At 41.8% G+C, this 14,028-nt stretch overlaps 1 protein-coding gene across 1 annotated transcript; it reads right to left on the reverse strand.

The window, feature by feature from the left end:
- Nucleotides 1–1,588: 1,588 nt before the first annotated feature.
- On the reverse strand, nt 1,589–12,600 carry ZKSCAN4 (zinc finger with KRAB and SCAN domains 4). Its single transcript, XM_033216508.1, has 5 exons — nt 11,851–12,600; nt 9,527–9,674; nt 7,912–7,994; nt 6,831–6,954; nt 1,589–5,845 (listed from the first exon to the last, which is right to left on the reverse strand). Exons 1-5 carry the CDS (start codon nt 12,271–12,273, stop codon nt 4,986–4,988), a joined length of 1,638 nt encoding a protein of 545 aa, XP_033072399.1. The 5' UTR covers nt 12,274–12,600; the 3' UTR covers nt 1,589–4,985.
- Between the last annotated feature and the right edge of the window lie 1,428 nt (nt 12,601–14,028).

The following is a 14,028-nucleotide window of genomic DNA, read 5'->3' on the forward strand; positions in this document are numbered from 1 at the left end:
GAAGAGCCTTGCCCACTTCTGTAAGGGCTTGGGCTGTTAATTTTGGTGAAAATGGAAACCACTGCAGGGTTTTGAGTGGAAGAATGATGTGTGTGATCCAATTTAGATTATGCAGGGATTTAAAAAGGGTTATTCTGACTGATATATTGAGAAGAAACTGTAGGGGGGACTTATTTATAGGCTTCCATAGTAATAATCATGGGAGAGCAAGAGTGGCTCAGACCAGGATGGTAGCAGTGGAGGTGGTGAGAAATGATCAGCTTCTCAATCTACCTTAAAAGTGAGCTACAAATCAAAACCTAGCAGGTAAAAATAGAGAGTAGCTCTCAAGCTTTTCCAAAGCAAAGACAACATCTTGTTCATCTTTATTTCCTTAGTGCCTGAGCATAGACATGACATAAGCAATTGGGGGTTGTTGAATGAATGGTTAGGAATACATAACTTGTTTAGAAATAGGGAAAGCCTAGTATTTCTGGAAGCAGATATGCAAATACTTTGGCTGTCAGGGAATCTTGATTTACTTAAATAATACAAAAGAAAAAGTTGAGTCAGCCAATTTCCACATTCACTGATCTAAGAGGAACTCTTTTAGGTGCTGAGGTTACAATGAAAAGCCAGTCATATATCTCATATATCTCATGTGTCCCTCGTATCTCTCAGCCCCTCAGCAGGCCTTGTATACCCTGTGCTATAAGTGGGTCTGTAAGGCTACAAACTCCATTTCCCAGGCTCCCAATGTTTATGGGCAGAACTGGTGGGAGAGAAAAAAAGGGAGAAAATTGTTAAAGGTTTTAATGCTTTAGTTAATACCTGAAATGATAGTTATTTTCTGACAGTTTGGAAATTATGCAGTCCATTGTCTTACTTAAGAATTCATTGAGAGGAAAGGAATAATCATATGGTTTATTACTTGTACACAAATAAGTTACATTAGGATTGCTTTCCTAGATCCCTGAAAACCTTGAAGTACCAACCTTAGAAATGGCAATAAAAACAGGAATTTGAAAAAATGTGCAGAGGATTTTGGGTAATCTTCCAATTCAACAACATACACAAAACAGGCAGGAATATACCCCAATGTTCAACCATTAATTCAGAAAGGAGTCCAGGAAATCTTACTGCATTCAAATTCCAGGGTCATAGGTTGACATTGTAAATAGAAGGGGACCGCAAATGCCAGAAACTAAGTAAGAAATCTGGGTAAATACAACACAACAATGAAAGGATATTTCTATAATAAGGGAACATGATACATATAAAAAAAAAAGTTCACAAGAAAGTAGTCATGGAAAATATTCATCCCGAAAAATTTCTGTCATAGCAACTCCCTTTGAAATGTACAAAAGAGAAACTACTTACACAAAGCTGACTGAAAAATAAAGCTTCCTTATTTGAATCTATCAGACCCAATTTTGACTATCATGAAGAAAAACAAAAAATGGACTAAAACAGGTATTTAGAGAAAAGTAGATAAATTGAATTTACTTAGTGGTTAAAGTTCTTATGAATAAATTCAGGAAATGGTACCATATAGGTTTGGGAAATTATTGGAAGATAAGAAGACCAATACTGTCAAATAGTTACAGGACATTTTTAAAATATAGTCTTTATTATTAAATAATTATAATACCTTTATATGGAGGTTTCCATTAACAAAGTGTTCAATCTCAACTTCTCTACCAATTAGCAACATTTTCAGAGTTTTTACATAGCACTTCTTATTTGTATAAGCAGATCCTCAGAATCCTGTGAAATAAGTTGTCACTCCTACTTTTTTTTTTTTTTTCACTAAAGGAAGAGGCAGAGAAAGTCTTTTGCAGAATTATATACATCTTTGCCAAAATTAAGAACAAATCCAAGAGTGCCATTCATCAAAAGCTTTTTTCATTATAATCATTCATTCTATCGAAGTAGAAAAAAATGCTATAATAGTTACTATTCAAGCAAAGGGAGAAAAAAGAAAATAGAGGATTTCTGCACTGCTTCAGTTACAGAAATGAAATAGAATGGCAGACTAGTTACCACTAAAATTCCTAAAAACAATTTAAGAAAATATGAAAAGTGACATGTTATTATGCTTTATATACTGCTTATATCTTAACTAAATAGTTTATTTTACTGGATCTGATTTCATTGGAAAATAACTTTTTTGGCCATCCTTTTCAATAGGCTACAGATAAACCCATTTTGTAATTCAGCTATTTATAAACACATACCTCTGTTTTATACAAAAGTGGAGTATCTAAAAGACTGTAAGCAAAATAATTTTTACTTGATATTATATAATACACCAGATAAAGTTTCCTAGATAATATTTCAATTATGAAATATCATGACTCCCTAGTGCTTACTGAATAAAATCTAAACTTTTTGCTCTGGCACTGAAGGCCCCTACAATGTCCCTATCTCTTAAAATTTGCTTTATTTACTCAATTAGACAAAGTTGTTGTGAGTCCATTCAGTTTTCTAACATGTAAAGCTGTCCACATAATAATAACAGCTTGCACAGCTGAAAGTATCCTTTTCCTTCTCCGAATTTCTATAAGCCTCGGTTTACCACTCATAAGGCATTTATCATTGCACTGCCTTATTTGTGTGTAAGTCTTACCAACCTGATTGTACTAAAGGCCTAAACCCAAGTGTGTATATACACACACACACAAATAGAGGCTTTATTTCTTCCCTTGTCTAGCATAGCAGACACTGAAAAGTACTTTTCAACAATTATTTTCCTCCTCTACAGAGAAGACTTTTAGGCTTGGAGGCGCAGGAGTGAAAGGAGGCACAGTGGTCCTTAGTTAATCTCAGGAAGTTATATTCATATAATACTTTCTGGTTTGTAAAAAGCTTTCAAATGCATCTCTTCATGTAACATCAGAAACAAATACCACAGAAAAGTGAATAGAGTTGTCTGTAATGAGTTTGAGTGTGTAAAATCAGAGCTATTAGCAAATATTTAGGAAAAGTAAAAATTAAAGGAGAAAAGGAAATGGCTAGCTTTGTGGAAATAACATAAATAAAGCTGATTTTAAAGAAATTAAAAGGTTAGAAAAGATTGAGTGGAGAAAGTCTACAGAACTTTGGAATGCTAAAGAAGTTTTAAATTAGACTGAAAAGAAGGAGATAATGAAGGCAATAAAAGATTGTAGGGAACTAATAAAGGGAGAGCTTTATGGTTTTGAAAGTGTCTGGTCAGCCTGTGGTATTTCAGAGCAGAAATCCAGAAAGGGTATTTGAGAATAGATAAGAACACTATGCTGGTGACTGAATAAAACATGGTCAGGTAATTCATCAGAAGCAGAATCCATTCATGAAAATCTGGCAATGCTGGAAGATGGTAATAGGCACTTGAGCACTTCAGAAATCAGTCTTTAAGCACACAGGTGATTTGGGTGAAAACAGAAGATATCAAAAAATTCTTATTTCTTGTGAATAACTCACAGCATTGAGCCTTGACATCACATATCAACACTTTGGATATTGTAAAATCCTTTTCATCAGATACTTAGGATTCCCAATGTGCTTCTGAACAGACACATTTTCTTTTTGAGACAGAGTCTCACTCTGAAACCCAGGCTGGAGTGCAGAGGCACCATCTCGGCTCACTGTAACTTCAATCTCCCAGGTTCAAGCAATTCTCCTACCTTGGCCTCCCAAGTAGCAGGGATTACAGGCATGTGTCATCATGCCTGGCTAATTTTTGTATTTTTTGAAGAGATGGGGTTTCACCATCTTGGCCAGGCTGGTCTTAAACTTCTGACTTCATGTGATCTGCCCACCTCAGCCTCCAAAAGTGCTGGGATTACAGGTGTAAGCCATGGCACCCAGCCTGAACAGATACATTTTCTCCTACCACTCAAGACGTGAGTTTCTCTCCTTGTAGGCTGCCTCTAACCTGATCTTCCTGTCCACAATTGACAGGGCAGTTTTGAAACCATGAATAATAATTATAAATATTTGGTATCAATCTTCGGACCTGGAGAAAGTTTAAGCTTAGCTGGCATAAGCCTTGATAAACAGTCAGCTATAAACTGGGGAAGAGGGACACAGATGACGTCTTAGCACTTGGTTAGGCCCAAGATAACTAAAAGGTAAGAAACAAGATGGTAAGTCTTACAGAATGTCTTCAAAATTCATAATAATCATTTTGATCTAACTTGATAGGTTGATTTTTATTTACCTGAATGTGAAAGATTCCCCCTAAAGCATAGCAAAATTAATGTAAACTAACATAATTAACATTGACTAAACAGTGGAGTTCTATGGATGGAGCAATCTCACAATGTCTTAATGATAAAGAAGCTGTTTAAGGCATTCTTGTCATCTGTACTATCATGGTAGAGAAATATGGATTCCCCCACCTCAATTCTGAAAACAGTATGTACATGGCAACAAATACACTAGACTGACCCAGAATCTAGAACCTCAGAGAAGAATACATAAACAAAAATGGCATAAGTTAGAAATTTCTCAGAAATACAGACAACATCAAATTTTTGGAGCTACAAAAGCCATTTTACTGGTACATTTAATAGATGTTTATTAGCACCTATCATGCAAGGCACAATGAAGAGTAAAAGACCTCATCGATCTGACCAATTTGTGAAAGATTCATTAGAGGCAAAATGAATGGTCAGAGCAGCAGCCCCCCAGATCAGAGCCATCCAACCAGATGTCCTAAAGTGCTGAGGGCGATTAACAAGTCCAGAAGGCCATTTAAATCCACTGGGTGAGAACAAACTATTTTAGGTCCTACAACTTCCAGACCACTCTCCCATGGCCTCCTATCAAATGACTTCTTCTTCCAATCACTTTCTAGAATGTAGAAGATAACTCATCATCTCAGCCAGACTACATTTTCCCATACCCAATGATGTATAGTGGTAAATAAAGCCCTGGTCCACAACTTCTGTAACCATTAAGGGCTCCAAGGTGGCTTCAGTTCAGTGACAAATGAGCACCAATGTTGGCATGAATACTATGGGTCACTGTGAAATAATTTTTTTCCCTACATGGCTTCTCTGATGTTGAACAAGGTATGAAGTTCGAGTGAAACCTTTTCCACATGTATCACACTGATAGGGTTTCTCACCAGTGTGGATTTTTTGATGTTCAATAAGACTTCTATTCCGGGTGAAACTTCTCTCACACTCATTACATTTATAAGACATGGGAGCCTCAATATTTTCCCACTGGCTTTCCGTCCTACCCTGACTTTCCCAGGACTCCCCATGCTCAGGATTCTGAACATTTTTATCACCATGAATCCTCTGATGTCTCAGGAGATGTGAATTCCGCCTAAAGGTTTTGCCACACATATTGCACTGGTATGGCTTCTCCCCAGTATGAATTTTGTGATGTTCAAGGAGGCTGCAGCTCTGACTGAAGGTCTTCCCACAGTCATCACACTCATAGGGCTTCTCCCCGGTGTGGGTTCTCTGGTGTTTGATAAGATTTGAGCTGTGACTGAAGACCTTACCACATTCTTCACACTCATATGGTTTCTCACCAGTGTGAACTCTCTGATGAATGACAAGGGCAGAGCTCCCAATGAAGGTCTTCCCACAGTCTTCACATTCATATGGTTTCTCGCCAGTGTGGATTCTCCTGTGTTTAGTCAGGCCTGAACTTTGAGCAAAACTCTTTCCACATTCATGGCAATAATGTCGCTTACTTCCTACAGCATTTTTCTGCTTTCTTTGTAACCTGCCCTCCTGTTCACCAGCTTCTGCACATGTAGGATTCTGGGGAATGTCTTCCCTCAGGTGGCATATCTTCCCATGCTCCTTTTTTGAAAGTTTCTTGACTGGAGGCAAGTCCCTGCTCTCAGTCTGTATTTCACCACCTGAAACAACAAATGGCCAGCAACTGTGGGTTATGCCCTGCCATGGGCGGAAAGCTCTGTGATGAGTACCAGGGAAGCAAGAATTACAGAAGTCTATATATGCCCAGGATGAGGATTTAAGTGCTAGAATAAGGATGGGAATAAAAGGGGAGAACAGGGGTGCTGGGGAGGAGGGAGACCTAAGAATGAGAATGGGGCCACTGGAAGGGTTCAAACTGGGAATGGAGGGAAAGTGGTGAGGACCCAGGACTATGCAGGGGACATATGTGGTGGTTCTAAGCTCTAAGAATAGTAAGGCAGGGCCATGCACCTAGGATTAGATTTTGAAAGGGCTGAGCAGAGGGTGATAGTAACAGGGCAAGTGGAAGGATTTCTGAAGCATCTGCAAGAAATGGCAAAAGCAAAGACTAGAAATTGGTGATGGATCAATGACATGGGCCGTCGTCTCTAACTGTGCCCCAGGCAGAGGCAAAGTTCTCAAACAGAGCTGGCACTGACACTAGGAGTTCTGAGTTAGAGTCCCCATTATGCCACCAGTAAGCTATGAAATTTCAAACAATTGAGGTAATTTATGCCTCTGTACCCTCAACCCTAAGGTCAGGGTCTGTAGTTGATGTCTAAGGTTGCTTCTGGCTCTCACATTCTGAATCCATGGCTCATTTCCTGAAGAGGCCCCCCAGCTTTCCTCTTCAGTCAGGGATAGGAACAAGAGGACATCAACATTTACTGAGCATCTCCTATGAGCCAGACCTGTACTAGGAGTTGTGTCAATTTCACCCCACTTATCCTAACTAGAACACTGGCATGGCAGAGGAGAAAGCAAGGTCAGAAGGAGTAAGAAGCTAGTAGTCAGTAACAGGCTTTCAGGGATGGTGATTCTGAATCCAAACATAATGGGGACTCAACAGCTTCTAACAGCCCAATAGGTTCTAATACACAAAAGAATGCCAAGCAATCTTAAGACAAATTAGTGTCTCAGTCTTACCAAGGGAGACCAGGTTGCTATGGTTCTCCTGCTTTTCATCTCTGTAGATGTTCACCTGAGATGAATCCAGCTGTGTCCACCCAGGAGAGAGGGTCAGAGCCACATCTTCCATTTTCAGCAACTCCTAAAACAATATAGGTAGTCCTAACTAGCTCCTCTTGCCTAAAATTACTCCCAAAGCAAAGAATGAACATCACCTTTAAAGAGCAAGTGTGGCACACCTACACCGATTTAGCTTTATCTCTAATAACGTCTTTACCAAAAACACCTGCCAAATGAAAGAACTATTACACACATTTTAGAATAAGTACTTTCAATAAATATCGAAACAGTCCAGAAAGTGAAAAGGTTTGGAAAACAAGGGTCAATGCAGCAAAAGGAATGGAACTATGTCGAAAATTTTCAAAAGATTTGCAGTATGCTTTGGCAAAGTGAGGGTAGAGGTTCATTTACATTAATAGTTTTAAAAATACAATGAAATCTAGGACTGAAGGGAGAAAAATTAGGGGGAAAAAGGATACTACAGAGCCTCAAACACTGAGATCTTCAAGCAGGACATGCAAGGCTGCATAGTAAATTGAAATCTAGGTTGAGAAAAGATTGTTCTTATTGTAATATAAATAACTTTAAGAGACTATGCCTTATCTGACCTTTCAGGTATAAGTTCTTTGAGGGCAAGGGCCAGGCCTTTATATCCCTCACCAACAGCACAGCTTATTATATTTTAAAAAGCAAAACAGAATGACCATCCCAACAAAACCCTCAGTTTGCTTTTGCGGAACTGCCCTTGTTGAAGAAGAAAAATCACATTGAGGAAGAGGCTGACCTAAGAAATGTAGTAGGAAAGATCTGAGAAGCACAAATAACATTCCAAGGTTATTGTGAAACAGGAAAATCCTCTTAGGTAGGCACCAACATGAAGGTAGACAATAATAGGCAACTTTGGGATAGATGAGAAAACTCAAATCCATATAGATCTAGGATAGGGGTGGGGTAGGACCGGGGAGGGAGGAACCTAATGCGGAGCCCAACAGTAGTGAAAGGTATGGGGTGCTGGGGAGGGAGAGGAGCTCCAGCTCACCTGGGACCCTGGAGTGAGCCTGGAAGCTACCATTGCATCTTCTCTGCAGCACCCTCCCTGGGCAAGCCCAGGAACCTGGAGAACTAAGAAGGAAAGAAGCTCTGGATGAGAACTACCCTAGTATTCAGCCTCCCCGCCTTGCAAAATCCAAGTTCAAAAACTGGGGCAGTAAGTTCTGGCCAATAAGTTTATACAGAATGTGTTCCTTCCAAAAATGCCTGATTTCCACCAGCTCCAGCCCTAGGGCTGAAAGAAATCTGGTGTGCTCTGCAGATATACAAAAACCACGTGCAGAATCCTTGGTAGGAGTGGTGAAATGAAAGCAACATAACAAAGCTTTCCATTTGAAGACCTTTGGGTTTTGAATTTTGCTAGGAGATGGGGAGTAAAGAGGGTTTTTTGATTTTGTTTTGGTTAAAATGTCTTTAGTAGACATTAGGATGCTTTCTACTTCAGGTATGAAAAACTAGGAGGAGGCCAGGCACAGTGGCTCATCCCTGTAATCCCAGCACTTTGGGAGGCTGAGACAGGTGGGTTGCCCGAGTTCTGGAGTTCGACACCATCCTGGGCAACCTGGAGAAACCCGTCTGAACCAAAATTATAAAAAATTGGTGGGTGTAGTGGCATGGGCCTGCGGTCCCAGCTACTCAGGAGGCTGAGGTGGGAGGATTGCTTGAGCCTGGGAGACAGGTTGCAGTGAGCCAAGGTCTCACCACTGCACTCCAGCCTGGGTAACACAGTGAGACCCCCATCTCAAAAAAAAAAAAAAAAAAAAAAAGAAAAGAAAAAGGAAAAACTAGGAGGAGTCAATAAGGCTTGGTCCAGAAAGGAGGAAATGGAAGACTGCTTAAATAGAACTTGCTCAGACTCAAAAGAGAAGTAGAAGAAACCTTAGGTTTCCCTACAATAAGTCAATTTGCAAGGGGCACAAAACAAGTTGGTTTAGGCAAGGAACTCTGCTGAGAAATAAAGATTGCATGTTGGATGGCATGTCCAAGTGTTGTATGTCTTAGGAATCAGCCCAGATATTCACAGCACGTGAGGAACAGCATGGAACACACAGCTGCTTCCTGTTAAGTGATTTTCACTCTTCTAGTTATAGACTTTACAGGGTTTAGATTTACACTCTTCTATTTGCAGTAGTCCTACTATCTCTGGAATGTTCTGGCTGGCTTTACAAATTCTGCCTTATTTTCTTCATAGCACTTACCAATATCGAAAATTATATTATTATTTGCTATCCTCCCTGCTAGAATGTAAGCTCCATCAAAGCAAGAATTCTGTCTTATTGGTGGCTCTCTCCCCAGTACCTACAACACTGGCTACCACAGATGAGGGCTCCCTAAATGTATCTTTAATGAATGGAAATCACTATGTTGTTTAAAAAACTGATTATTTCTAGACATCAATTTTAATAAAATAGGATTTACTATGTCCTAGTTTGGTTAGGAAAGCTTTTCACCATTGTTTGAAATTTCTCTTTTACACTCAGTCTTAAAATACAGTCTCTCTGTAAAGAGCATATAAAGTAACTGTAAATGGATCTTTTGAGTGATCCTTAAATAAAATTAGATGAAGTCTATAGAATTCATACAACCCAGAAGAGAATACTCACCTCTGTCTTGTAAGGGCTGGGATCCCAGAGATTCATGCTTAAACAGAGCCTTCACTGGCTGGCACTGGTTACTTTGAGACCCTTGAGTTTGTGTCAACAGTGCCATCTTGCAACAGAGCATTTCTTGCCCTTGGTCACCAACTGGAACCTAGAAGTCATTATTTTTAGTTATCTACCCAACATTTCTATGTTTTCCATGTGCAAGTGATTTCTATTTTCTAGCCACTGTTTCTGAAAGCCTTATGATATTAACACAATTCATATAGATAACAACCCTATGAGCTATTATTTTGGATTTTTGTGATAAGTTGCTGAAAACGGAGATGTGGCCCTGATCCTCTCTCTTGAGTGGACAGCATTTTTATTGTTGTTGTTGTTGTGTCTTTTTTTTTTTTTTTGAGATGGAATTTCACTTTTGTTGCCCAGGCTGGAATGTAATGGCATGATCTCACCTCACCACAACCTCCACTTCCAGGGTTCAAGCGAGTCTCCTGCCTCAGCCTCCCTAGTAGTTGGGATTACAGGCATGTGCCACCACACCCAGCTACTTTTTGTATTTTTAGTAGAGACGGGGTTTCTCCATGTTGTTCAGGTTGGAATGTAATGGCATGATCTCACCTCACCGCAACCTCCGCCTCCGGGGTTCAAGTGATACTCCTGCCTCAGCCTCCCTAGTAGCTGGGATTACAGGCATGTGCCACCACACCCAGCTACTTTTTGTATTTTTAGCAGAGATGGGGTCTCCATGTTGGTCAGGCTGGTCTTGAACTCCCGATCTCAGGTGATCCATCTGCCTCGGCCTCTCAAAGTGCTGGGATTACAGGCATGAGCCACTGTGCCCAGCCAAGGGTGGACAGTGTTTAAGCAGCTTGCCCTTGTCACCCAGCCTGGGCAAGGTGCTTTTAAGCAAGCTGCTTAAATAAGTGGTAATGCTAGGATGGGAGCTCAGACAGAATGACTCCAGATCCCATGTTCTTACCATTACTCTAGGCTCCCTCATATACATCTGTGTGTTTACGAAAACCCTTTGGACACTGGTGCTAAATTCTCAAAGAATACTAATATATTTTCTAATCTGAAAAATGAGGATAATAATTTCTACTTTATGGGGTTTTGGAGACCAGTAAATAAGATCACAGTATGTGAAATCACCTAACACAGGGCCTGGCACATAGTTATGTCCTCATTAAAAGCAGGTTTCCTCCAGACATTTATAGCTAAATTACAGTTTTCAAGTTACTGTTTCATGTACAGCTCAGAATTTCCCACATCTTTTATGAAGAATGAAGTTAAGAGATTTATAATGACTTCCCACTGCTACACGGCTCGGGTGCAATAGACCTAAGTCAAGAACCTCGGTATCCAGCTCACCAGTTAGAAGGCTTTGGCCACACAGGTCCTCTGAGGGTGTGTGCACAGGGACACAGGACAATGCGAAGAGGAAATAGTCCCTCATAAAACAGGGAAGAACATGGAGGTAAAAATCGGCCCACTTTCTACCAGAGGTTCATAACCAGTGGTCCACGGACTTTCTCCCAAGTGGTCCATGAACTTAGGACAAAAACTAACCTTATTTTTACTGGTCTTTATGAGAGAGTTAACATTTCCTTCAACTATGAATGGAAGCAACAAATCAAGGTAGCATAAGCAGTACCCAGGACTTTGTCACCAATAGAACCTGCACATGTTTTCTTTTTTTTTTTTTTTTTTTTTTTTGAGACGGAGTCTCGCTCTGCCGCCCAGGCTGGAGTGCAGTGGCCGGATCTCAGCTCACTGCAAGCTCCGCCTCCCGGGTTCACGCCATTCTCCTGCCTCAGCCTCCCGAGTAGCTGGGACTACAGGCGCCCGCCTCGTCGCCCGGCTAGTTTTTTGTATTTTTAGTAGAGACGGGGTTTCACCGTGTTAGCCAGGATGGTCTCGATCTCCTGACCTCGTGATCCGCCCGTCTCGGCCTCCCAAAGTGCTGGGATTACAGGCTTGAGCCACAGCGCCCGGCCAAAATTGCCAATTATAAGCCCTGTCCCTAGGTCTTATTATTTAGTGCACTAATAAAATCCACATATATTACTTTAATACAAATTTAATTCTTTGCTAACTGTATGTCATTATGGTTGTGTTCTTTTGTATTCCTTTATAGTTTCTTTATATATTTAAAAATATAATTCTGAGAAGGAGTCCGGGGACTTCACCTTACTGCCAAGGAGGTTCACAGTACAAAAAAAGATGGAGAACTCCTGGATCTTAAAGGAATGCCCCTCACTCCGATCTGGGATTTCAGGAGGAAACAGACCACAGCGCTCAGATACTAAACCTGTTCTTTCTACCTGCGGCGCCGGTTCATCCAGCTGCCTCTCCAAATACTCCAACAGCACCACCACCTCCTCCCCGCTCTCTGGATGCTGCTCCCGCACCCAGCTCTGCAGATTCCCCGGCAGGATGGTCAGGAACTGCTCCAGCACCAGCAGCTCCAGGATCTGCTCTTTGCTGTGCATCTCAGGCTGCAGCCAGTGTCGGCAGAGTTCTCGGAGCCGGCTCAGCGCCTCGCGGGGGCCCGCAGCCTCCGGGTAGCGGAAGCCTCGGAAGCGCTGGCGGGAGCGTTCGGGGCCCCGAGCAGGGCTGCAGGATGCGCTCACCTCCGCCGTCAAGGCGGAGGCTTCCTCCTTCTCCACCTTCACGGTCAGAAGCCCCGTCTGGTCTTCTGCAGACTGGGCGTCCAGGGCTGCGTTTTTTCTCGGTTCTCTAGCCATTCTGACCCAAGGCAGTACTCGGGTCTCACTCTAGTTGCGACCTGTATATCTTCAGAGGATTCTGGAAAGGTGGTAAATTGTCCAGTAAAACTGCAAGTGGTCCCCCTCCTCTCATGCCCAGAGGCCCAGGACACTCCTGAGGCGCAGCTGCACAGATCTCTCTTATAGTCCGTGCCCTTGCAGGGTCGTCCTCTGCACTTCACTCTGAATCCCACAGTAAGTATCCCCAAAGGATGTCTTTGGGAGTGAAAGTGATCACTCTCCAGACATAGGAGGGAAATTGAGGCTGGAGCACAGGAAGCCTCGCTGGGAACTAAGGCAACTTCCTGGGCTCTCTAGGAAGCTTCTCTCAGTGGTTGTCTCCGAGTTAACCCTTTAGCTACCCTGTCCTTACCACCACACAAGGGAAGGCAGTTAAGGGAAAGAGAAGCAAAGGATGACATACACTGGATCATAAGAAATAGGACTGAGTCTTTAAATCCTGGAAGGATGCAGCTGTGGCTCATATTTCTTTCCTATGTAAAGCTTGCTTAAGCAGCTGGCATAAAATTAACACTAAAATTGAGCTGGAAAGCAGGGGTTCCCCAGAGCCCTAAAAACTCTGGCAAGAGGACCAGAAACATCAAAGCAGCGGAACACATCACCAGGCACTTGCCTGGAGTGAGCAGTGGCTGCCCTTGGTCCTTCCCCACTCACCCCCTTAATCTGTCACTTTTTTTCCTCCTCATTAAGGTCAAACTACTTGAAAGAAAGCCCTCCCACCCCGACTGTAGCCCTCACCTCCCACTAATCCTTAATACACTGTCCCACTCCCCCACTCACCACTTTGCACATTCCATGGCTGCTTCTCTGGCAATCAGGCTAATGCTGCTCTCCACCTTCAGAAACTCTCTAGTCTCTGGCTTCAGGGATCTGCTTTCTTCCTTCCCATTTCTTCCCAGCCCCCATTCACAGTCAAGCACAGTGGCTAGATACACAGGTAGCCAGGTTTCCTGTGTAATCCTGGCTTTAACACTAACTGGCTGGGTGAGCTTGGTAAATTATTTACCCTCCCTGTGCCCGACTTTTCCAATCTGTAAATAGGGAAAGTAATAGTAGATAGGGATGTTACGGGCATTAGTAGGGATTAGACAATATTGAGAGCACTCTTGTGTAAACTGCTTAGAACAATGCCTGGCATGTGATAAACTAGGCTTATCCTATAATAGGAGAAAGCCTTGAGAATTCTTTGAACTAGATGGGACTCGATTTTAAGCCGTAATTGACTGTAAGTTATTTGGCTGGACACTTCAGTAAGCCCCTTTCTGCCCAGTGGAATGGAGAAGCTACAAAATGCAAGTTCAGTAATTTATTAGGGGAAAAAATACCATGTCAGTACTTCCCTGAGTTTTTCTTTCTCTGCCTATGCCTCTATGTTCCAAGGATTAGGAGGGGAAAGAACTTAAGAAAATGAGAGGTCCCAAAGACTGTTGCAAATGAAAACTGCTACAAAATATCTTTCTCTTGATGAGCTACCACAGAAGGTAGAGGGCACTGTCCCTGGCATATCCTTATAAGTGAACTTGAATATAAGTAAGTTTCTAGATCCTAATATTTGCAGAAACAAGTTAAGTTAGCAGTTTTCACACTCTGTGTCACAGAAAATCACTGGGGAGCTTTTAAAACATCCTGATACCTAGACTGCAACCAGAATCAATTAAATCAGAGTGTCACAGGATGGGACTCAGGCATGAATAACATCTTTTTGTTGTTTTT

This window comes from Trachypithecus francoisi, unplaced genomic scaffold (assembly GCF_009764315.1).
Source record: "Trachypithecus francoisi isolate TF-2019V2 unplaced genomic scaffold, Tfra_2.0 Lachesis_group10, whole genome shotgun sequence".
Classification (NCBI taxonomy): Eukaryota; Metazoa; Chordata; class Mammalia; order Primates; family Cercopithecidae; genus Trachypithecus; species Trachypithecus francoisi.